General features: G+C 44.6%; 1 protein-coding gene across 5 annotated transcripts in view; it reads right to left on the reverse strand.

The window, feature by feature from the left end:
* TTC13 (tetratricopeptide repeat domain 13) overlaps positions 1–25,617 on the reverse strand; it is a 1,871,796-nt gene that overhangs the window by 1,608,142 nt on the left and 238,037 nt on the right. For 4 of the 5 annotated variants that reach the window (XM_069606895.1, XM_069606894.1, XM_069606892.1 and 1 more), the window contains exon 2: positions 1,798–1,895. In XM_069606895.1, the coding sequence (XP_069462996.1) occupies positions 1,798–1,895 (98 nt within the window). The remainder of the gene's footprint in view (positions 1–1,797; positions 1,896–25,617) is intronic. The other variant, XM_069606893.1, reaches the window with a different exon arrangement.

The raw sequence follows: 25,617 nt of genomic DNA on the forward strand, positions 1-25,617 counted from the left end.
AGTTTGCAAATAAACGAAAGATCTCAGGAGGTCTGATAGGTCTTTGGAGCCGTAATTCTCTTCTGGTTGAAGTAAGCAAGTTCAATCAGGGTTTCACTATTAAAAATGTCCTTTGCCGGGGCTGCAGTATCTCTCTGGAATGCCTTGCCAAGAGATATTTACAAGACTCTGGACTACTTGAGATTCAGGAAAATATTTAAAACATGGCTCTGGAAGTCTTTTAAATTGGTCTTAAGCCATTTTTTTTAGCTTTAATTGGATCTCATGTTTTATTGAATGATTTGCTGTTTTATGTGTTTTCGTATGGTTTTTAATAGTTGTAGTGTTTGTCCTGATTGTTATATATGGAATTTTGAGAAGCACTCCTTGGCGCCTGGTTCGCACTATATAGAATGTTTAAAAAGAAAATTAAAAGAAATTATGAATTGCAGCCAGCGCCTTTGCCTCAACGATGGATATAACACTAGCAGGGTGGTTGATCCAAATTTTCTAACGCTCTGTTGGCCAGCTAGTCTAGAGTCATCCCCTGCCCTATTCCTGAAACTTAAAACTTGTGAGTATTCTTCAACAGTCCGATAATTCATCCGACAGGTTAGTACTGTCTTGAAAGCAGACGTCTACCATGTATGACTGTGCCTTTCCTTCTTGAAGATTAAAATGGGATTTACGATGCATTCCCTGCAAACATGCTGCACAATTACCGGACAGCCTAGAACTTCACTGCCCACGTCATTTTTGGCTTGAAAAAATACAATCATATCACTTGCGGTTTTGAATCATTAAAGTGGCTACTGATTAATAACAAATAGATCCACCAAGCCATATATGGTGATGCTCCCTATTATCCAACCAAAGGTCTTCCCACCAGCAGCTAACCAGAAACTGAAGGTCAAGTTTCCCCGACCTTGCTGGTCTAGTGCCACAGAAGGCCTGTACATTGTGGGTGCAGAGCTACATTATCAAGCCTCCCACCCAGAGGCATTGCTAGGTGGGGCTAAGAGGGCTATAGCCCCTGGTCTTTTGGCTGTAACCCCAGATAGAATCTCAGGAGCTACAACCAAAAGGCGAGCTAGCCCCCAGTCCCGACAGTTCCGACATCAGCGTAGCCCCTGGTCTTTTCCAGACCTAGCAACACCCCTGCTCCCACCTCATACTATATCTAGGCTTCCAATAGAATCTCCTGAAATTCAGCCTCACCTGTCGCTCATTGCGTGTGGATCTTAGAGATTCCTCAACTCAATCCTATCACTGCTTCCCGTTCCACTTCTCTTTCAAAATATATTGCTCTGAACCGAATGCAAGGTGCATTTAGCGCTATGCAAAAGACAATAGAATATGGATATACCAACCACGTGACTTATTGGTCCCCGTTTTGATTTCCAAATGTCCCCAATTAATTGTAATGTATGTTGATAACATGCACACATAGGTCCGAGAGAATATTGTTTATCTATAGGATATTAAATGTCTCGATCCCAAGGCAATCCTCAAGGAATACCTTTATTTATCCTGTGCAACATCCTCTAAACTTAAATAAGCTGATAGGTGCGCTGCACAAGCTCCTAGGATGAAACGTGTTCATAGATCACCCAATTCCAAGATACTAAGCACTGCGAACAGCGTCTCAAACAACCAATTTGCCATTGCCCCATCAACATGCAATGAATTACATTGACTGCCAAGAGTAGAAATCGAGAGTTTTAACCTTTGCTCTTCACAAATTTATGTTGTAGGGTTATTCAAAATGTCAGTGCTATGAGGGTACAGGCCTTTACAAAGAAAAGGTGGAAAACATACCAGAATCTTTTCAGTGTTGAGTGCAAGTAGCGATTCACAGGCTGGAGAACCTTGGGGTTCACAATCCACATCAGGAACGCTTAAAAAGGGTGAATCTGCTAAACAAAAGCAAATACATAGGCATTAGTTGTAAACATGCAACATACTCCAAAATAGCGCTACAAAGTGCAGTAAAGCTATATATTTTAAAATGACATCTATGTAATGCACTTAAAAATCTAGCTATACAGTGACAGTGAAGTCGTTTCACCAAAATTACATGGGAAGTATGTGGTATCACATGACCATGAGCCTTCTTTGACAATGTTAAGTTGAGGCAAGTTAAACCTGGATTGCAACTGGACAAAACCAAAAATTAGCAAAAGCAGTTATTTTTAGCACTTACATGGCATATATTACGCACGGGGGTCTCTGCATACATGCCTTTAATAGATCTGGATACCAACAGGTCTATTAAATCATAGTGGTTGTAGAGCAGCTCAAGGGATTTTCAAGCTACAACATAGGAGGAGAAATTGCTGCTTCTAGCTGCACCATTTGATGGCCATGGACAGATGGATTGGGGAATAGGAACAGAAGTAGGGGGTGGGTACATGGGAATAGGTAATGGGGGGATAAATACCCCCCACAATTTTAAGCAGGGGGATACAATATGATTTATCGCCCCAGAATCTGAAGAAATTGAAAAGAAAGGCTGTTTATTTTTACAATTGGGAAGCATAAGCTTCTGTGAAGAAACCTGCCTTTCCTCCCCCTCTCCCCCCCCTCAAGTGCTAGAAATGTAAACCGCTTGTGCTGTCCTTCCTATAAATTGACCATTAAGGTCACTGTTCTGTGGGGTAGGGGGCGAGGGGCGCAGAGCAGGATGCTGTTGCACCCTCTCCCACCTTCCTGTCACAGGCTGGAGGGAAAATCAGAGAAATTAAAGGCAATCTTCAGAGCACCTTTTCAAAGATAGTGAAAAGATTGTAATGTTAAGCTCACCAAGTACATTTTTTATTATTCAGAGTTTAAAAGGTATTAATATTCAAATAGAATGGCTGTAATTTTGTAATGTATTAAAAGCAAATAAAAGCCATTTAACCCCTCCTTGCCCTTACCACATCCACTGGTCTGTGACAAAAGCACAGGCGGTGGCATCTTTGGAGTGCCAAATAATTTCAGAGTGGCCTGCCCCCCCATTTACTGTTAAATTGCTTTATTTAGATTTAGCAAGGTGAAAATTGCTCTCCTGTTAAACACGTACTGGTTATTTGTTGTATGTGATGGGTTGAAGAGGAGACCTGTGCTTTTGTGCCAGCAGGATACAAAAACGTCACACTAAGAAAGAGGGTGTTTCATTAGCAGTTCATGCTGAGGGCCTGACCAGAAATCTGGTGCAAAACTGATATTTCACCACTGAGATAAAATGTGACAATTGTTACCAGAAGACATTGTTTTTCTTTTTGTTTCTTTTTTTTTTTTTAACAAGTGGTGTGACTTTTCCTAACCATCCTTTCCTCTGCAAATTAAGACCCAGGTACAGAATGAAAGAAGGGATAAAAGACAGGTGCTCGAGTAAAACATCATTCACCACCTGAACAAGAGGAGTCTTGACTGAGCTGCAGTTTCTCAACCTGGACCTGAAGGAGCTTTTCAGTCCCCAGCCCTGGAAACGCTACCTCTTTGTCCCATTTCCAACTGGACCTATTTGCTTGCCCTAGGAGAAGAGCTGCTGCCTGCTGACGTTGCCACTCACACCCCAGATAAGAGAAATGTGCCATGGAGCTTTAGGGGCCAGGAGAAGGTGCCCTGGGTTGGAAATCTTATGAAACCGAAACAAAACCCTTTGATTTGGGACATTAAATGCACGCACATTGCAGACCGACACCTTCTGGCAGTCTCTCGGAAATTTTATTAGCACCTTATTGCCTTTTTATTCAGAATTTCAAATCATTGGCATCATGCTGCCAAAGAGGAATTAATAGGGGACATTTAGTGTTTGCACCCTCTGCAGGCTGCATTTTCCGTTTTAATATGCAGCTATTAACCATCTCACTGTATTCTTTTAACATTTTATGATTTAAAAACACCCCACTTGCGCCTCAGACTGTTTTTACCAGTTGTAAGACAAAGGAGGCTCCCGAACATCATGCTGAAAATCCCCACCAGCCTTGATACATCTGCAGCTGGCCCTAACCCAGAGCTACCTCCCAGACTGACCCAAATTCTACAGAGCCCAGCTTTGCTACTTTGCTCGTAAACACATGTAAATACGCTCAGTAAATGTGTGCTTGTGCAATTTTGCTGGACATTTACTACATTGACATGATGTTGGTGATACAATAGCTTAGTGGGTTGATGCACCAGCTGCATCCTATTCCAGCAGAGTCAACTCAGACTTCCATCCTACTGAAAGTGATCAAATGACTGCTTTTGAGTGTGTTTTCGAAACGTTTGTTGATTACAAGAGTGCAAAGAGGCTGCATGATTGTGCCAGGAAGTGATAAAAACCGTGTAATTACTTGAATATACATATTTTTATTTTTAAATTTTGGCTAAGTTTGCAAAGCGAAAATTTAAAAGTGAGATTTATTAGGTAAACTGAAAGGAAATGTGTTCCGAGATGTGTTCACCATTATGGACCTCCTTTCATTATAAAACATGAAGCAGGTACAACATTTGTCCAAGTGTGCTTTGACAAACATGCCAGAGCTGACCCTAGCCATGTATGTGCATGTACATACATATATACACACATACACACAAACACCTCCCCAGCATTGTGTATACAACAACCCACTGCACACCCACATCGCCCGCTCGCACTGTGCATATACACCTCTCCACTACACTGCATGCTCCAATGCTAAGCACAGTTCATACACACCACTGCACTGCACACCCACACTGCTCTACACTCACCATCCACTGCACTGCACACAGCCCCAGCACTGCTCTACATTTGCATCATCCACAATGAATGTACACCGCCCCACCCCTGCTATTCACACACCTTCTCCCGCCCTGCTCTCACACCATCCCCAAACTGCATACAGTCTTACAGCCCCAAAACTGCCCTGCAAACACTGACGCCGTCTTCAGCATTCACATACAGGCTCTTTCACTGCACACATGCTCACACACTGCCCACAGTATCGTACTGTACACAAAAATCAAACTAACCACCAAGCATATTGTCCCCAACACTTCAGTGTAGTGTACAAAGACACACTAGCCCCAGCAGTGCATACACAAACTGCCCCACCATTGATTGCGCACACACAGCACTGATAGGTCTTGGAGGGCTAACCAACATACTGAGGTCTGGGATTACTCTGCTGGTGGTCATAAGTATCTTGCTTTATTGTGATAAATGCAAACAATGGAATATGGCCTCGCTGTGCTAACTTGGTACATTTAAATCCACCGTGGCTTTTGATAACCTGGCATATTGGGATATCTGGGCTTTCGGTGCCAAGTGGGCATAATGGAAGCTGCCATTGATGACCAAATTGGTTGTAATCAATCTTTCATTGCTGTGCTATCTAGGCATCAGGCAACCTGGCACTGCTTTCTTATTTGAATCATGGAGATTGGCACTGTTATACCAATTGTACACAGCCCTGACAATGGTGTGGGTATCTGGGTATTGAATGGTAATGGTGCAAAAACCTGGTTTATTGAAGGCTGTACCTGGTAATGGTATGCATACCTTGAAATGTGATAAGAAAACCTTGAAATGGTGCGTGCCAGGGCTTTTGATGTCATTACCTGGTATACAGTAGCAAGAAATGGTACGAGTACCAGAGCACGTCATTGCAATACCTGACCAAATTTTGATATCTCTGGGCGCATGATGGAAATTGCTGGTAATCAGCATTAGTGCCTAGAGTTATAACAATGCCTATAAAATACTTAAACACTGTTGGCTTCATCAATACATGTTCCAAGTTGTGTCTAGAGTGTTGACGCAGGCATGGTAATATGCACATGATTAATTGGATCTGATGACCTTTATTGTGCTCATTATAAAAAATTGGGTTTGTATATCACACTTCATGTCGGAGTGCAGCCTCCAAGCACAGGACCAAGTTTTGAACATCTGCCGCTCAGCATGATTTTCCTTACAAAAACAGGGTGTTGCCCCTGAGCCATCTTCCTGACCCTAGTATCTGTGAATGCTCTCCCTCTCAAATGCTCCTCCATGCAGATCCTATTTTACCACCATTCCCTCTAATTTGCAAACAACTCTCCTCCAGTGTTCTCCCTTCTTTCACTCTTCCACAACCCCCACCTTCCGTTCGCTTCCATCAACCAGTGAGAGGCTCTGAAATGAATGTTAAATACTGACAAATCAAATATTTCCTACTCTCTGGACAATTAATAACCTTATCCAGCATCACTAAGTATTCTTCAGTCTCAGAACTGTAAGACATTTTTTGGAAGAGTTCTTCCCATTGAAAGAGCTTTCTTTGTTCAGGTGAAGCCACTGTGGATCCTCTTAACTGTTCCAGCTTTGCCTTGCGAGGCTGAAAGAAGCTTCAGTGATTTATGACTGAAACCCTCGCAACATTCAACAATGTCTCAGAAAAGACTGACTCACGCTGCTGTGTGCAATGTACGTAAAGATAATATGGATCTGGAAGAAACATGAGCAAAAGCAAAACATTTTGCCATGCATACTGCAAGAAATTTGATAAATGCTCATGATCCTCAACAACTATGCAATAATTAGCCCTTTTTATTATGTGGCTAGTCATCCAAAAGAAGTTGGTGAAAGAGAAGGCAAACAGCAGTCAATGAGATGGGTCCGATGGGTCTAGATGGAATTTCATGCTTATCCCATTTGCCATATTGAATGTATTTTATGTAATTGTATTTCTGATGTATGTTTCTTTATACCCTTGTAAATGAACCAGTGTGTTGTGTATGAAAACGAAATTGCGAAACTCAACCTATTTAATGGTCAGGTTGTTTATGGATAGGCAAGCTGTTTTATCAGTAAACTGATTAGCACACACCACACTCCTAATGCTGCTGGTTAATTTTGGGGACGTCAAAAGTGTTTACATGTAAATGGTGTGAGGATGGGTCTGCCTTGATCTCCTCTCTTTCACCATGTGTCATCACCAGCATTTGGCGTGTGCTTCCGTCAGTAGTATCCTGTTGGTGCTCTGGGACCGTAGGACTCAGAACTTTGCCCCCAAAGTGGCATGTCCATGCAACAGAAACCACCCTATGTGGGTTCCTTCCAACTATGCCACCTTAGTGCTATTGGACACAGGCAGTGTGGCTTTCTCCACCAATGTATTATCAGTGATAAAAGGCTCCAAAGTAGTTTGTGTAGCAATACCGCTAATGTTACATTTTTATTAAAAGAACGCATCTGGAATATTTGATTGTTGAATCTAAAATTGATTTTGAGACAGCGTAAGCATCTCCCTCCTGTGCCCAATGTTATAGGAGTGCAGAAACATATCTCTGAAATGTATTTCTTGATTTGGAGGAACCTAAAATATTCTCCTATACACTCTACTCCCTTTCCACACTCAAGAACACATTGGCATTGTTTTGTCACACGTCAGAGGCAGCCTCAGAGAAGCTGTGGTGCGGCTTGACACTGTGGCCAGTGCTTCCGGTTAGGTCCTGATAGGTCGTTTCCTCTAGTCCTCTAGTCCATCCGAGTTCGGTTTTCTGTGTCTGGAGCTCCCGGCTGCTGCACTTTTACTTGCCAGCCACTGGGGGTGTGCTGCTGGAGATCCCACTCTCCACGACATAGCCTCCCCATACCACCTCATTATTGGTTATTCCCCAACGAGTTAAGCTAAGTAAGCTAGTAGGATGGGCAAGGCGAGTGCTGATGCATCCAGGAGGATTCTATTATCTGACAGAAGCAATAAGTTCACTAGGCACACTAGTATTGCTGTAACTTTGAAAAGCAAACGCAATGAATCTTTTAAGCAGTCCACAATCAAGTTGGCTTTGCGAAGCAAGTCAACTTCCAGTCTCCCTCAGACCCCTCAGTTGCCTACTGCTATGCCAGGTATAAGCAGCCCTGGGATATTGTATGCTAAAATGTCTCTTATATCAAAGTCCCAGGGCGGGCTGACTCTCTGCAGCATTCCAGCATCTCCACTTCGCTCTCTCACCCTACGTGGTGAAGAGTTTTGCATTGTACAGGAGTGTGCAGGGACTGTTCTTCGAGTGCGACGGTTCTTCCAAAACCAGTCAAATGTCTAAATCACTTCAGCACCCCCTTTGCAACCTAGTTCCGGTGGCCAGGCAAAGCCACTCTCGAGGTCCTAGAGGCCTCAAATCGACCGTCATTACAAGAACTGTGTGCACAGGCAATCTAGTGTCTTCATTAATGGATTATGTACCCAGACGTGGCCCGAATATGAAAATTAGCTGACTTCAACCGAGGGACAGGGACTTACTATGGCCGACCGTTGTGCACTAATTGTAGATAATATTGTTGCACCTAGAGGTTTAGTATTTTGTGCTCCAGATAACGGCACAGCTGAGATATTCTTTCCACCCATCCCTACTATTTCTAGTGTCATTGTAGATTGTCTCTTGGAAATGCCGATGGGGGTCTCTGATAACCCGCCCGCATCTCCTATCCGTCAGCCTGTGCTACAGGCTCAGCCTCTATCGCAAACTAACCTATCTGGCGATAGTATGTGGGGGACGTCCTTGGTACACTCGGACCATCAGGATATGTGTACGGATAATTAGGATCCCCAGTTTATGCCATCGCCACAGGAGGTGCATGACTAGCTGATGGACTCTCCAAGCAATAGTGGCCCAGAAAGAGTCCTGTGCAATTCTAGTTTTTTGGTCGACTGTGTGAATTTTCTAACGAATGATCACCATGAGATGAGTCTTTCTCTGCAATCATTGACTGAGCAAAGGTCAAAAAGACATGGCTTATATGGACAAATGTCTAGACATAATTGGCTCACTGATGAACATGATGGAGGATTTCCAAAAGCGGCCTATCGCCAAGTCTTTGCCTGTGCCAGATTCTAGCGCAGCGGGCGAAATCTATACAACTAGTTCAAGGAAAAAATGAACAAGCTGGCCCCCCAACACAGTGTTTAGGTTCTGGTGAAACTACTACCTCTAAAGAAGGTGGGGCTCACATTCGAGATCAAGCCGCATATAAGAATAGCCCCTTTGTCCCCCCCCCTCCCCCCAGCTGTCAGCAGTCTCCAGGACAGAGCTGGGACCGGAGTGCGCAAACTTAGGGACACATCCGGCAACCACCCCCCCCGGCAAGTACCGAGTTCTGGTGGTGTGCATCCAACAACTGACCCCTTGATGGGTTGAAGAGAGAATAATGTGTTTCAGGGGACTAACACATGGAAACAAGAACTCCTTTGATCAGCATTCTCTTACAGAAGCTCTTGGAGTGAATGATATTTCTTTTAAATTGTTTTCCTGCATACAAATCCTCTCCGATTGCATGTACTGTAAGGGCTGTAATGTCCGTTTCTTGTTCGTAAACACTCATCTACGATCATGCATTTTAAACTGTTGCGAGGCCCTGGCAGACAAAGGCATTGAGGTTTATAAGAATGCAAGGGCCTCACTTTGCCATCTCCATGACCCCTGGTACGTCTGCAATGCCCTGGCAAAACCTGATGCTGGCTCGCTTCTCGCAAGTTCAGGCACCTCTGCTCATATCTACCTACACCCGAAGGAGGATCACAAAAATGATCATCTCCCAACGGCTGGCTGGTGGATTATTTATTATGTGAATGTGAGTCAAGCATGGTCATGGTATGCAATTTTAACCCTAAACGGTCAAATCGGAGTATACCTACTGAGAGGTTGCTGTTAGAAGCTTCTGGGGGATCCCCAGGAGGAACAGACCCACATGGTATTGTATCAGATTCTCTGTTAAACACTACTGCTTTAGTTGAGGGCTGAGGGTGTTGATCCCAGCAAGTCTACTTTTAGTCGTGCCGGCAGTAATTCCCTAATCGACTATTCTTTGGTAGATTGTTTTTTTTCTTTTTGGAGGGTGGAACATTATGTCCCCTGCCCGGAAAGCGATCATGACCCCTTAATTCTCGGGTGGAATATGGTGTCGTCCCCCCCTTTCTAAAGCCTCTCTCTATAGGTGTCAATCTGTCCTCAGACTACCATTCTAGAAAATTGTCCAAAAGTTGGCAGAAAATTTGGATAGAGCACTGCTTGTAAAAGGTAGTTTCTGGTTACATTTCTCCGCAGAGGATCCTGTGGCTAATGTATTAGCATGCGGAAATTGGTGACCTTTATCTCCGAAAGGTGCAGGTACTCCGGAAACCCCATGTTAGCTGATTGAACAGGGAGGCAGGTAGGCTCACGTAACGATGCTCCATGGTTTGGTGCGGAGTGTCGTAGAGCTAAGTTTGCCCTGTGGTCAGCATCTAAAACAAAAGAGCACAGCGGGGATCAGGTACATGGCTAAGTGTGATTATAAAAAACACCTGGGGTTAAAAAGAAAATTGTGTTAAGAATTCCAGTGGGAAAGACTAAAAATAACTATACAGGATAGAGATGCTAAGTGTTTTTGGAAGCTGGTGTCTTGAGGATTCCGGGATGATATACAGGTTACGGTTTGTCCTATATCAGACCCTGAATGGGCCCAGCACTTTAGGGCCATCAGGTTTGAATATGGTAGAATATCTACTTTGCTGACAAAATGGGGACACAGGCTATTTTTTTACTTGAAGTTGTGCATCCCATCACTGGGATCAAGCCCAACAAGGCACCAGGTCCTGGTGGCATTAGACCAGAAGCATGCAAGTGGTTCCCAGAATGGTGGTCACCGGTCCTTTTGGCACTTCAACTCAATCGCTGCATCAATGACTTTTCCCCATTCTTGGTCTGAGTATAATTAAACCTATCTTCAAAAAGGGCTCAAGGCTGGATCCTATTGCTACCGCCCCATATCATTATTAAACAGTATTTAAAAAATCTACACAAACTGGCTGCTGGTCAGGTTAGAGAGCTGGGCTGAGGAAAATAACATACTCCCTGTTTATCAGGCGGGATTTAAAAAGGGATTTTCGACACTGGACCAAGTCTTTGTATTTTCAACCATTTTAGATAAATATGTGAAGATCAGAAGGGGCATAGTATATGCAGGTTTTTCGGATCTAGTTAAAGCATTTGACCCCATTGATCACTCTGTTCTCTAGAATAAACTCCAGAGATTGGGGGTTCTGGTCTCTCTATTACAACTGATCGTCCGCTTGTACTCGGATACCAGTGCCACTGTGAGAAATAACCCGAGAGGCGGCCGTACAAGTGTGTTTGCCACCAATAAAGGGGTGCGCCAAGGCTGTCCACTGGCCCCGCTTTTGTTTATTATCTTTTTATCCAATTTTATGTCTGTCTCACATATGCCAGGCATTTTCCCTCCCTTCTTGAATGGAGTAATGTATCCTACCCTACCTTATGCAGATGATGCTATACTATTAGATCTGACCCCCCAAAGGGTCTTGCCAGTAGTCTCAAATATGCATAAAAGTATTTTAAAGTCAACGGTCTAAAATTAAAATCTGAAGAAAACTAAGATCCTTGCTTTTGGTTCGAAGAAAGAAATCAATTAGAATTGGTGTATTGACAATGTGAATCTAACTGGGACCGATTCATATTACTACTTGGGAGTGACGTTTTCAAGCAACTGCCTGTGGCCTGCACATTTAGCGTCAGCAGAATCAGGACGAGCTTGTAAAGGATCAGGAGATGCAGCAAAAAATCTTGTGGGTTCCGATTTGACAAATGTATTCAGGTGCTGGAGGCTAAGATTTATACCGCCATATTGTACGGTAGTGAGATCTGGGGAAGTGCGAGTTGCAGTTCTTTGGATCGCATCTTATACAGTTGCTGGGCGTGTTGTCGTCCAGCACTCCAGTATTTTCCCTTGCACTGGAGTCCGGGGCTCCAAATATTGGTGTCCAAACTGAATGTAGGTTCTTAAGAGCATTGCCTTTGATGAACTAAGGGGTGGCCGGATTACAAAACAACTATTGTCTAGGAAAGCTAGAAGGAGAGAATTTGATTTGGCAATACATATTATGGAAAACTTAAGCTCACTTGCCCACTTGCTGGGGACTTGCCGCATATATTGTGAACATTTTTCACTAAGTGTCATTCGCTCTCCCTTGCAAAGACGTATCATTGCAATGGAGCATTTGAATGTCCTATCAACGAGGGCCTGGGCGACATGGTTATTTAATACAAAGCTCTGTACTTGCGGAAGTGGGGTGGATGAAGATTTAACTCGTTTTCTATTTATCTTTCGAAAATTATTAGATCTGAGACTACTATAGCTGAGGAGACATTTTAGTGCCAAGAATAGTAGGCATGTCAATGACGCTATGGATTTTGTTCTGTCCTGTGTCAATGCTTTTATCAATGATTTATCCGAGTACATTATTGAGGCTTTTAAACGTATTGGCAGAACATTACGTTTTTAGCATTTTTCTTTTATTATACTTTAACATGCCTCTTGTTGTACATTGAACAGTATTGTATTTTCGTAGAGGTTAATGGTGATTTTTTGTTTGCATTTTGAATGTACTTTATTTTTACACGATGTAAATGGTGACGATCGAAAGTATTTATTTATCCGAAATACTGACGTTTACTTTTTTTTTTGCATAAAAATCAATTAATGTGACAATCTATAAAACATTCTTCAAGTCCAACACATTAGTTGAACAATATAACAATATCAAAACCCCCTCACTACAACTACATTGAGATGTTCAAAAAGATTTAGAGAACTGTGTTTCCTTTTGTTTTAGCAGGGCACACATTGTAATTTTTAATCAAAACAGAAATAAACATCTTTACATTTTGTGCCATAAATGAGGAATTTGGAACTTACCTAAAGTGTATCTGTGTTTTTATTTGGTGTTCTTTCTTAAAATAAATCTAACACCACATCGGTTTATTGGGGTTTTAACGCTTCAGCACTTAGCCCTACGTCAGTTTGGATCGCGTCTGTAGCAAAGACACCAATATGTCCCCTGTCACCCCCCCCCCCGACCCCGCATCCCAACACACATTTTGAGCATCTCCTACACCCCTGGGTGGGTAGTGTTTTGGGAGGAAGAGGTCACAAACAACCCAAGAAACATTTCAATTTTTTCAAGGCTTGGTATTTTCCTATGCTTTGTTCTACTTCATAGACAGGAGTCCCTCTAAAATGATCGCTTTAAAAAGAACAAACGTTTAAAAACATACAATGACAAAGTGGTGCAGTAAAACGTTTGTCTGCTTTCGCTCCACCTGTAATCGGTGAGGGGAAAAAAAAAATGCAGAAGTCGTTTTTTCTTCCATGGGTCGTAACAAATCTCCAGTAACTTCAAAAAGATCATACTGTAGTGTATACTTAAGTTAAAATAAAAATGTCTTTGGGGGCCATCTGCTGCGCTTCCTTCCGGTCTCATCTCTTGCTCTAAAAAAAAGTCACCCTGAATAGCAAGTGGTTTCTGGTAGCATGCGACAGCGGCTTCCTTTCAGTTGTGTTTTGTGCTTCCTTTCAATTGGGTTTTGTGCATTTTTCCATTCTCCACTTAACACTCTGATCTGCATTAAGGTTTGTGTTGGGTATGCTGTTTTTAAAAGGTATTTTCTTCTGCAGTTTAGAGCTTTGCAGTAAATAACAATTGGAAATAACAGACAGTTAAACGTTAGACATATACATTACCCTTATTTATTTTTAATTGTGTGCATTTTGGTGCACAGCGTGCCATTTGACGTAACACAGCATTCAGCGGCCTTAGAAATATTTGCACCATAGCACCGAATACATGATTATTAATGTGGGAGAGGGGAGGGGACTCGACACAGAAAAGACAGCGGAGGGGACCAACTGTCTATATGCCAGTCTAATTGGTTTATTTATCAACATAGTGAGTGGGAAAGTGTTAATCTGGAGGGAATGTTTTAGTTTGACAATTTTTCGTCACCTTCATGACCCATCAGCTCAGCTTCTAATTGTCTCCAGAAAATTAAAAAAAATGACAGAGCTCATACCAGTTCGTCATAAGGAGCCCTGAACCTTAAAAAATGCCTATACCTCAGGATAAACTCTGCTTCTTAGCATCTGCACTACTGACAAACTCACTTCTGGGATTTCTTTAAAGTCAACTCTGACGGCCTTGCTAAATTTCGCTGGGCATGGCGAGGATCAACTGAACGATACATTTCGAAATAGGTCGATTGTTACACAATGGTTACTGCTTTCCAGGGAGGAGATATTGCAAATCCATGGTATTCTGATCATTCATAGTTTTGTGGCCAATAATGCCAAATCGGACAGGTCAATTGCACAGCGGGAGCTGCGGTTTCAGCTTGGGATGGGCGTTTGGTCAGAGAGACGATCGTCTAATTATTAAGAAGCTAACTCAGTAAAACCTCGTGAAAGCTTTGTAAGAATCAGCACTATGGATTTTGAGACAAACCGTGGCAGGTCTGTTTTGGGCACAGAGCCGTCATGATCAGCCATGACTATGTCAAATACCTCATTTAGCCTCTACTGGGAGTTTTCAGCATTTCTGCACATGTCCCTGATCAGTTATTACATTGCAACTTATTCTTCTTATCTTGCTGGTATTTATAGAATACCACTGTGATTTGCATGGACTCCAGGTTGTGCAACTCCTAAAGTCTGCAGAACTAGGAGGCTGCATCCACATGACTGCAATCTGTTAGAATGGATTAAATGGTTATTTCGAAGGTTTCAAAACTAGCCATAGTCTGAGCCCCAGGTTGCTCATGTACACAGTGGGCCCCTTCCTGGGTCTCTGCAGCGAGCCCAGCGATTTGTATTCCCCATTTCTTTTATGGCAACAGTAGTTGATGGCAATTCAGAGACAGAAGGAGTTAAGAGATGCTGTAGCTGTGTGCTTGCTCCTCACCAGTTGCTGCAGTGATAAATTCCTCAATTCTGGAAGTCCAGGGATACCAAGAGCCTTGCGGAAGCCATGGTACTACATCAAGATTTAATTGCCAGGCAGTAAAACAAAGCCCGAAAGCTTTGGGGAAACTAAAGCTAGTGGACATTAGATTGGCAGTGTTACTCTAATATGAACATATGCGATTACATGGTGCAAGCATTGTTCTAATAATTATTCATGCACCCATGAGTGTGGTGTGGATGTGATTACACCAACCTCATGCCCCCTCTGACTAGGACAAAAGGTTTAAAAGGCCATTTTTCCAAGTCCCTCGCCTCCCCTCCAGCCATACCTCCACCTCGCCTGACTACCCACCTAATTTGGCTCGCGTACGGATCATGTCACCCAAACGCAGAGCCTGTGCCTCCAAACAGGAGCGCTCACTGTGCACTTTTCAGGCGGGGAAAAAAGAAGTAAGCTTCAGCCTCTAGAGGCCCTTGCATAGCCCTGCACCACAGTGCCTCCTCAATAGGCCAAAAGGTTTAGGTACCCCACCCCTCGCCGTGATTGGCCAACGTTAAGGGTCATGTGACCCAAGAAACCCTTAACCCTTCCAAGGCAGCCTTGCCCAGTGTAAGGGAGGCATGGTATCAAGTATGACACGGACACAAAAGATAACATTTGTAAAACCTTGATTAACTTTGTGGGGTTTGGGAAAACTCCTATTTTGCCCTATGACTCGGATTGTGGGGGGTGACGACTACCATCAAATAATAAAGAAAACAGTCTTAGTCGTGTCTGTCAAATCAAAATGGCCTATTCAAACTAAACCTAATGCCTGCCCTATCTCTCGTACAAAACACTGTACAAACGAAGTATGTATATAAAAGGAAAATCTGTGTTCGACAAAGAAAATGTGGCTGAATCAGCTCTCCTGCCAGGTTTATATCTGCAAAGGAGAAGCCACTCTATAGTGGCAAAGGTCTGCCCCTTGGGAGACATAAGTGTCTGGGGCACAAATATATTGTATAAAAACAAAAAGGTGCTGTTACGTTAAGGATTGGCTCTTTTGGTTGAATTATTTGAACACAGTTACCTAGTCCAACCCTGTGTGTCAACAAAATTACATTGCTACAATCATAAAGAACAAAAGACACCTCGTAAGCCACAAGAGTGTAAAAAAATCAACATATTATTGAAAACAAAATCATCAATGTAACAATCACAAACAGGAATAAAGCAAAACAGTGAGACCTAGCTCATGGGGACACATTGAAATAATATTTACTTCAACAAATACATATTCTTGAACATGAACAAAAGGTACATATAGTTAACACAAATCGAGAATCAATGCAAGAACCATTAATTCAGGAAAACATAAATCCAAAAGCAATTACGTAAAACACAGTGAATCAAAAGAAACCAGTTCAAATTAACCGGTACGTGAGACAGGACGGACATGGGGGAATCGCGTGTGAAAACTACATGCTCAGTCCGTTCGTCTATTAATTAGAGGAAAGGCTATCTTTGAATCCAGGCGTTGTTACTGATTCAAAAAGAGGCCCTGATTTGGGATAAGAGAAGGAAATGGATCCTTATTTCACATTCTAGGAATGTCCCAGAGTTAGAAGTGATTCTCATCTGGGATTGGGTCTGCCCGCGGTCCAGGTTAATGATGTGGTCTATGAAGGACCTTCAATCCCCTCTTATAGCAGTGTGTTTCGGCGGTTTGAACAGGTGAAGTCAATTTATTCAGAAAAGAAGAAAAAGATGATCCGCCTTCGTCAGGGCAGTGGGTAACAGGACCCTATAGATGTCGGGGACAGAGCACACGACCTGTGCCTCTGATTGTGGTAAAGTTCTGATAGTACTGGAGGTAGGAGAAGCCAAAAGGTGCACCTGTATCAATGAAAAGAATTAGATGCCAGCTCTGTGTCGTTTGGTTGTCGTTTGGCTGACGTGCCCCTTGAAGAGATGAATCTTATGCTGTGCGGGGAAGGGTGCCAGACGTGTAGTGGCGATCATTACAAAATGCACGGAGCCCTTACAGATTCTGCCGTGGTGTATCTGGTGTTGAGAGGTTAGTGAAACTCTCTGCTGAGTATTCCCAGGAGCAGGAGCTGCAGAACGCCGAATGCTGCATCACGCCAGGCTGTCGCGGAACGCGGAAAAACACTGAAGGTAGCTATGTTTAGACAGCATGGAATAAGGCAGTCTCTATAAGCAGGATGGCACACACTGGCTCACGCTTGAACTCAAACAGTTTGGAACGTGGATCGAGGCCCGCCTGGCCTTCCACATTAAAGGCTCTTGTTCCAGTCTTCCCCAAATAATGAAACAAAAAAGTTTACACCATTCCTCCTCTGTCAGGCTCAGACCTTGCACATTCAACAACACGTTTCGTGTCTCCCTTCTCCAAGCTTTTCACACTTCGGGTCTCCCTTCAAAAGACCACTTTTCGGATGTCAAAGACTTTCGAATGTGTGTGCTCCCTTTTCAGGCCACCGCAGGACTACTTCGACTTAGAAGTCAGTGTTCAACTTTTCCTCTCCCCTTCTTCTCTCAGGGTTAATTTCGTTCACTTTCGCATTTGTAGTTCATTCATTTATCGCTTTAAACAATGCACCTTTCACAGATACTTTTGAATGAACTACTCCTTTTCGCCGGACCACTCAGTTACTCTTCATCGCTGATTCCACAGCTGCCTTTTATCTTAAAGTTCATTCACAGGTCTGCCTTTTCTCACGGCTCATGCACATGCAGAAAGCCTTCACCTGCAATGTATTGTTGCAAACCTCGATCTTTTAGTACACCGGTCTCTCAGGTCGCTTGTCAACTCACCAGCTGTGTGCGGTTCTTTGTTTTTCAATTCACAAGTCAAGGTTAGTACCACAGGCTTGGCCTCGCCTCTACAACTGTTCACCCGGGAGGGTTGCTGGTGTCCTTGAAACACAATGCAGTCTTCGATATTAGGATCTGGCCTTTTTCACGCGTCTTTCACAGCCTTGTGGAGGCAACAACCTCCTTTAGAGAACTCTTGGAGTTTGACCCGCTGCTTGCGTCCCCTGGTCCGTCACTCTGCTCCAGTAAGTTTGCCTTTGCCCTAGAGGTTCTGCTCGTACTCATGTTCCACCTTGCTCAGAATGTGTCTTTAGGTTCCGCCTTTTATCTGTGTGAGGAGAGCCAATTGGAATCAGGTTTATGCACTTGAAGTCAAGTGCCTGACTTTGCCTGACCCGACTAGCGGGACATGTCCAGTACGATGTATAAGAGTTAGTCTTGTTACTCTCAGTCATCCTCTTCCTCAGCCTAGTGTTTGTGCAGATGGGGGTGGAGTTGGGATATTGGATCCTAAAAAATAGGAGGGGTTACATGTACAAAAAAGGGGGGGGATACCACATCTCTCAATTGGGCTGCCTCACCCCTACTCCCCGAAGACCACTCACCCAGGTGATCCTCCCGCACTGGTCCACCCCCAGGAACTGGATCCAAAAGAGATGGCCGTGTCCTGGCCACCTGAATGACCAGTCCTAAGGACTAGTGAGTGAGACACTTTAGTTTCTCACAACTGGCAGCCGGCTAAGGGCACCTCCCCGTTTGCCTGGTGCCCCAGCCCTGCAACACCCTCCACCCAGACCGATAAGATATCCATATTAATGAATTAACTGTGCTATGAATGATACTTTGCCATAGCGATAGTTACTAAAAATCTAATCGTTTGCAACTACGATAGTCTACCATTCTAATAATGAAGTGTTATTTATACAGCACTTTCATCAAAGCACTTTTCATAGAACATATTCATATACTTTTTCTATTTGTAAAAAAACTTGTTTAAGTAAAAAAAAAACATTAAACTTTTGTTACAATTTGTTCATTATTTTTTAGTCCTTTGAGCCACTGTCTTTCATCCTAGATTTCCACGTTATTTCTTTCCATCTATCATTTCCTCAGAATCATGTCCAAATAAATCTACAACTGCACAGGTTAACTTTATATTGTGCCCAATATTGCATAGTGCCACCATTCTTCCATGTTTCCGTTCTTGGGGGCAAAATTCCCTAGATGAATTTGACGTTGCTTGATGGTTTCAGTGCATCCGATTATCAGATGTTTTAAGGATTCGGTCTCCTGTTTACAAAATCGACATTGGCTGTCAGCTGTGTCTTTGTCCACTCTCATCCACAAAATGTCTTGTGTTCAGTGTGTTTAATCTAAGTCGTAGGAATTGTGCTCAGTGGTGCCTAGAAGGACAGTATAGCATGAATCGTGGAGGCACATTTAGCATGTTTCTGCTTGCATTTGAACTTAAGGCGGTTTTCAATCGGTCCCTTTTTTCCATATTCAGGATCCAGCTCCATCGCTCAAATTTTATTTTTGTAACCTGTGGACGATCATATAGGTCACATTTTTTTATGTCGGCAGCTGCTAGAATTTCGCCTATTTTCAAATTCCATGTTTTCAATAGATCCATAGGCTTACTGCTTCTTGGCATAAAGATTTCGTATGCTGATGATGGAGTACTAAGATGCATTTTTCTTCACGTGGCAAGTGATTTCCACATGACCTTTGCATGCATTGAGTTCAAGACTAGCTCATATCTTAAAGCTGTCATGGAGATAGGTCGAGGCAAGTTCAGAGCATGACACCAAAAGATGCCCTCTAACAAGGTCCAATCCCGTTCTGGAATATTCCATCCGACTTCGGCACCAAATGTGATTGCCGGTACCACTTTTTGCAAGTAGAATGTTAACACAGGTGCCAGCGTAAACTTTCCAAAGTCCCTATATATTTTCGTTCCTTGTAATGCAAATCTTTTGTTTGATTTTTTAGGTCTTGGATCCACGGCCTTTCACAGATGAACAAGTTACTTCTTACCTTGTAACGTTCTTTCGACGGGATGTTCCTCCGACGTATTCCTCATCTTAGATAGGCTCCCATAGCAGTATTCTATTATCGGAGGAGGGAGTACTGACTTCACGCTGTCTTCTATTGATGAATAGAATGCAGTACAGCCCTTCCAAACCTCGTCTCTTGACCGGAGGAGGAATGCAAATTATAAAAACGTGTAAAGGTATGGACAGACGACCATGTAGCGGCCGCACAGATGTCTTTAACCGGCACGCCTCTTTTGAGGGCCGATGAAGCTGCAATACCTCTGGTCGAATGAGCCCTAAGGTTTTGAGGGGGCTCTTTCCCTGCCAGTTTATAACATTCCAGAATGGCTAGAATGATCCATCTGGAAATGGTCTGCTTAGTTATTGGTAACCCCAGCTTGTGACCTGCGTAACCTACAAACAGCTGGTCTGCCTGTCTTATCCTGGCTAGTCTACTGATGTAAAAACTTAAAGCCCTCTTAGGGTCTAGCCTGTGAAACCTCTCTTCCTCTTTCCCCAGGTGAGGAGGAGGATAGAAAGATGGTAGGGTAATCTTCTGAGTGATATGGAATTCAGAAACCACCTTTGGGAGGAAATTAGGCTTCACTTGCAGGACAACTTTGTCTTTGTGAAATATTGTGTGAGGGGGTTTACAAGAAAGAGCTTGTAATTCGCTCACCCTTCTAGCAGATGTAAGTGCTATTAATAAAACAGTTTTAAGGGTAAGGAATCTTAACGAACAAGAATGGAGAGGTTCTAAAGGTGTGCCCATCAGGAAAGTTAGTACTAAGTTTAAATCCCATAGGGGAACTTGGAATGGTCTTGGGGGATAAACATTGGTTAACCCCTTTAGAAACTGTATTACCAAGGGTAATTTGAAATAGGATGGTTCTTCCGCAGTACGCTTAAAGATGGATAGCGCTGCGAGATAGCCCTTAATGGTGCCAACTTGAAGGCCTGAATTTGCCAAATATAGTAGGAAGGACAAAACCATTGGTGTACCACATGAAAAAGGGTCGATATTCTGTTCTCTACACCAGCTGCAAAATCTGTTCCAACGGCAGCGGTTTAAAGACTTTGTTGCTGGCCTCCTTGCCGAAAGCAACACCTCCATAACATCATCAGGGAGGTCCCAATCCTTGTACCTCAGCCTTTCAGAAGCAAAGCGTGAAGGTTGAGGGTTTTGATGTCTGGATGGAGAACCTGTCCTCCCTTCTGTGAGAGTAGGTTCTCTCTGAGTGGAAGTCGAATTGGAGGGCAGATGGACAAGTCTAGAAGGTCCGGGTACCACGTTCTCCTGGCCCAATCCGGGGCAATTAGGATCATGGTTCGCCGGAATCTTCTCAACCTCCTGATCATTTGAGGAATGACAGGGACCTGTGGGAACGCGTACAGAAGCGGAAACTCCCAGTCCACTATGAACGCGTCTCCCAGAGCTCCTCTCGGGGGAAATTCCCTTGAGCAGAACAGGTCGCATTTCTTGTTTAGGCTGGTGGCGAACAGATCTACCTGAGGGGTTCCCCAAAGGGCGAAGATCTCTTGAAGGACTTCCTGAGCTAGCTCCCACTCGTGGGAGACTGTGTTCTGCCTGCTCAGAACGTCCGCTGTCAAGTTCTTCTCTCCGGCTAGGTGAACTGCCGATAGAGAGATTCCTTCTTGGATTGCCCAAAACCAGAGCTGCATCGCCTCTCTGCACAGGGGTAGTGATCCTACGCCTCCTTTTTTGTTGAGGTAATGCATGGCCACAGTGTTGTCCGTCATTATCAGGACGTTCTTCCCTTGTACAGCTGGCAGGAACGCCTTCAGCGCAAGTCTGATGGCTCTCAGCTCTAACAGGTTGATATGTAGTCTGGACTCCGATGGAGACCAACGACCGCTGATGGTCAAGTCGTTGGCGTGGGCTCCCCACCCCGTGAGTGAGGCATCCGTGACTACTGTTATCTCCGGCCAGGGTTGCCAAAACTGTTCTCCTTTCAGAATGTTCTCCTGACATGCCCACCACTGAAGGTCTCGAGCCACCCTGCCGGGAACCTGAAGAAGATCTGTCATTCTCCCTGAGAATTGTGACCACTGAGTCCTCAGTGCCCACTGGAGGGATCTCATTCTCAGGCGAACCTCTGGCACTAGGAAAATGCAGGATGCCATGAGGCCTAGCAACCTCAAAAAGTCGAAGGCTGGGAGACGTTGGGCATGTTGGAACTTGGTAACCATCTGTAGAATATCTTGAGCCCTCACCTCTGGTGGCGAGGCTTTTCCCAGGGAAGTGTCCAGGATCGCTCCTATGAACTGGAGTCTCTGCGATGGTATCATTTGTGACTTCTTTAAATTGAGGGAGAAGCCCAGTTTGTGAAGGAAATGGCACACGTGATTTAGCTGGATCTGAGCTTGTTCCGAAGAAACAGCCCTGATCAACCAATCGTCCAGGTAGGGGTAGACGTGAATCCCTTCCCTCCTTAGACTTGCAGCCACTACCGACATTAACTTGGTGAAGACCCTCAGGGCGGAGGTCAGTCCAAATGGCAGCACTCGAAATTGATAGTGAAAGTTGCCAATTGCGAACCTCAGGTATTTCCTGTGTTTGAGATGGATAGGCACATGGAAATAAGCGTCCTGAAGGTCCAGAGATACCAACCAGTCCTGGAACTGAAGGGCCTGGAGGATCTGAGAAAGAGTGACCATCTTGAATTTGTCTTTTCTGAGGAATTTGTTCAATTCTCGCAAGTCCAAGATGGGTCTCAGTCCTCCGTCTTTCTTTGGAATGAGAAAGTAAGGGGAGTACCAGCCCTTGTTCCTCTCCGCTACAGGTACCGGTTCTATGGCACCTTTCTCTAGCCGGTCCAAAATTTCCTGCAAGAGGAGCGGATCTGGAGCTTTCTGAGAGCTGATCCCCGGTGGATGACTCTGAGGTATACGTAGGAAAGGCAGGCAGTAACCTTGGGCAACTGTTTCCAATGCCCAAGCATCTGACGTGATAGCCTGCCATACCGCCAGATGTTGAGTCAACCTGCCTCCTACAGGTGTCCTGTGAGGGAAGTCCTCAGAGTGGTTTTGGGGCGGCTGATGCAGATGCCGATGGTAAAGAGGCACCTGCTGTTGCTGCGGCTTTTGAATATCTACCCCGTCCACCTCGGGTAGTTCTTCTTTGTCCCCTTTGAGCCGGTCGTCCTCTACCTCTTCCGAATGCGGAGTAGAAGCGAAAGGACTTGCCCCTCGCAGAGGTTCCTGTGGGACGAAAGGGAGTCTGACGGATTGCAGCTCCTAGGGATTTTGCTGCTGCTTTTGAAGTTTGCAGTTTCTCTAAACTGTCATCCGCCTTTTTCTCGAACAAAGAAGAGCCATCGAATGGCATGTTCAAGAGCCTGGCTTGCACATCTGGGGCAAAACCAGACTTTCTCAACCAAGCGAATCTCCTGGTTGATGTACTTGCCGCCATTGCTCTGCTGATACTGTCAGCCGAATCAATGCCCGTTTGGAGGGATTCGCACATAGCGTCTTTACCGTCCTGTATAATATTCAGGAACGCATCCCTGTCTTCTCCCTCCGGGATGCAGTCAGCCGCTGTAGAAGCACACTCCCAAAGTGTATGGCTGAACCTAGCAAGGGTGCAAGTAGCATTAACAGATTTTAACGCCATGCTACATGCTGAAAAGACTTTCTTTGCCATAGCATCATATTTTTTATCGTCCCTGTCCTGTGGGACGGTAGGATAAGCCGTTTTGACATCGGTAGAGGATGCTGCCTGTACCACCAGACTTTCTGGGGATGGGTGTTTAGACAAAAACTCCGGGTCTGTAGAAGATACCCTGTACTTTGTAGACAGTTTTTTATTTACTGCTGGTACGACATCTGGGGTTTCCCAGTTTGTCATGATCTTCCTCTGAAGAGCTTTATGAAAAGGCACCACAGGATCCTCCTGTGGGCCTTTGTCAAGAATATCCGTGAGGTCATCTTGTTGGAAAGATTGTGAAGGTGCAGACCACCCCATGAACTCTGTGATCCTGGCCATTAAGGCTCTATAGGGGGTTTCAGCATGCTCCCCCGGGTCTGGCCTAGCAAACTCCACCTCAGGGGAAGTGTCTAACCCACTTGCCTCATGTAAGGAATCATGAAGATCCTTTAACCTGCGTTCTTCAGAGGAAAATTCCTCTCTAATTGGGGTTACAGGTCCCTGCAACTCAAATGTGTCTTCCTGTTCAGACAATTCACCCTCTTCCAAAATTGAGGACATAGTTCTCAATTGTTCTGAACTCATAAAGGGAGTAAATCCCATTTCCAAGGCAGAGGGTGCCGAACTTGTCATTATCGGCCTCGAAAACGTCGATGTCGTCGACGCCGAAGGCTTCGAGCGTGGCGTCGAAAACAAAGGCGGAGGCCTCGAAGACCTCGACAGAATTGGAATTCTACTCGAGAATCTCGAAGCCATCGACGTCGAGGACCTGGGGATAGTCGCTGGGTGTGTCGTAACCGTGACTTTTCTTGGCGTCGACGCTGGTGTCGAAGCTGGCGTCGAGTCGACAGACCCGTGTGTCGAAGGTCCCTTCGACAACGGCGTCGAAGACATCGACCTCGGCGTCGACGCAACCCTCGTCGACGGAACCTTCGAGGAAGGTTTGGAGGTCATAGTCCTACTCGAGGGTTCGAGACGCGCTCGAGAGGTTTCCTTCGCCGGGTACTGCGACTCGCGGCGTTTTTGACCTTCGGGTCTTTCGACCAGAGCATCGCTCTCGGCAGTCTTCGAGGGGGTCGAGGCCGCTTTCTCGAAGACGCTCATCATATTTTTGCGGAATTCCTCCCATTCAACCCGGGAACTATGTTTCGTGGGGCAAGGGATTCTTTTTGGCGAAACAGAGGAAGAGGAAGACGGAGAAGGGGATCTTCGACGTCTCCTCTTCGAGTGCTTCGATCTCGAGGAGTGAAGAGACCCACTCCGAGACCTGGAGCGCGAATGGTGACGAGGAGAAGAGTGTCTCGACTTCGTCGACCAAGAAGAAGCTTTAAAAGTCTTACCTTTCTCAAGCTTCCCCCTACGCTCCTTCAGGGCCTTAGCTGTCATGGACATACAGTCCTCGCATTCCGAACAATGGTGTTCAGCTCCCAAACACCACAGACAAACTCTGTGAGGGTCAGTCAGCGACATCTTTTTCCCACAATCTCAGCATTTTTTTAAGCCGGATCGAGGAGTTGTCGGTTCCGACGAGGAAGCCATCGAGTACGGATCGAATGACTCGAGGTAAATAGGATTAATCTGACAAGAACTGAGCAACGGTATTCCGAGGCACTGAGTAAGCGCGGAAAAACGGAACTGAGCAACGGACGCTGCGCGCGGCCTTTATAGGCAGGATGACGTCGACGTTGATACGGCGGCTGTCGAGGGACATCGACTCGGAGGACGTCGACGCGCAGCGCCCTCTAGAGAGAAAACATTTTCCGAGGCCAGCAGAGCTGGAAGGAGATATCTAAGATGAGGAATACGTCGGAGGACACAATCCCTTCGAATGAGTTGTTATATTGAATTCACAGATATCTTAGAGGGAACTTTAGATAGTACATCGCCTGCAATAATCCAACGAAAGTGTCTTTTTTGTTACCTCATGGCCCTATAACCATTATCTTTGTTGCATTTAATTCAAGGTCGTTGTTATTGAGGTATTACAGTAGTTTGTTCAATAGTCGTTGGAGGCCTACTTGGGTACGATCTATCAAAACTAGATCATCTGCATATAGTATGCATGTTATGGGGACATATACACCATCACCCAACCAAAGTTGGTACTCATTTATCGACCTCGGAAGGATGACAGGCAGAGTTGACCTTGTCGGAATTTGGACCTGCAGATCACACAGGTCGCAGCAGCTAGTTAACCACTGATATGTAGCCACCGTGATATTCTTTCGAGTTTGATTTGCTGCCACCCTGTTAGTTTGCCACCCTGGTAGGTTTTCTACCCTGATATTGTGCCATTATGATACCTTTGCCACTTTGATAGCTTGCTCAACTCAAAGCTGGCCACTGATATGCTGCCACTGTGATATTTGTGTGGGATTATTTGTTG

The sequence above is a fragment of the Ambystoma mexicanum genome, chromosome 4p (assembly GCF_040938575.1).
Source record: "Ambystoma mexicanum isolate Mex_15411 chromosome 4p, UKY_AmexF1_1, whole genome shotgun sequence".
Taxonomy (NCBI): Eukaryota; Metazoa; Chordata; class Amphibia; order Caudata; family Ambystomatidae; genus Ambystoma; species Ambystoma mexicanum.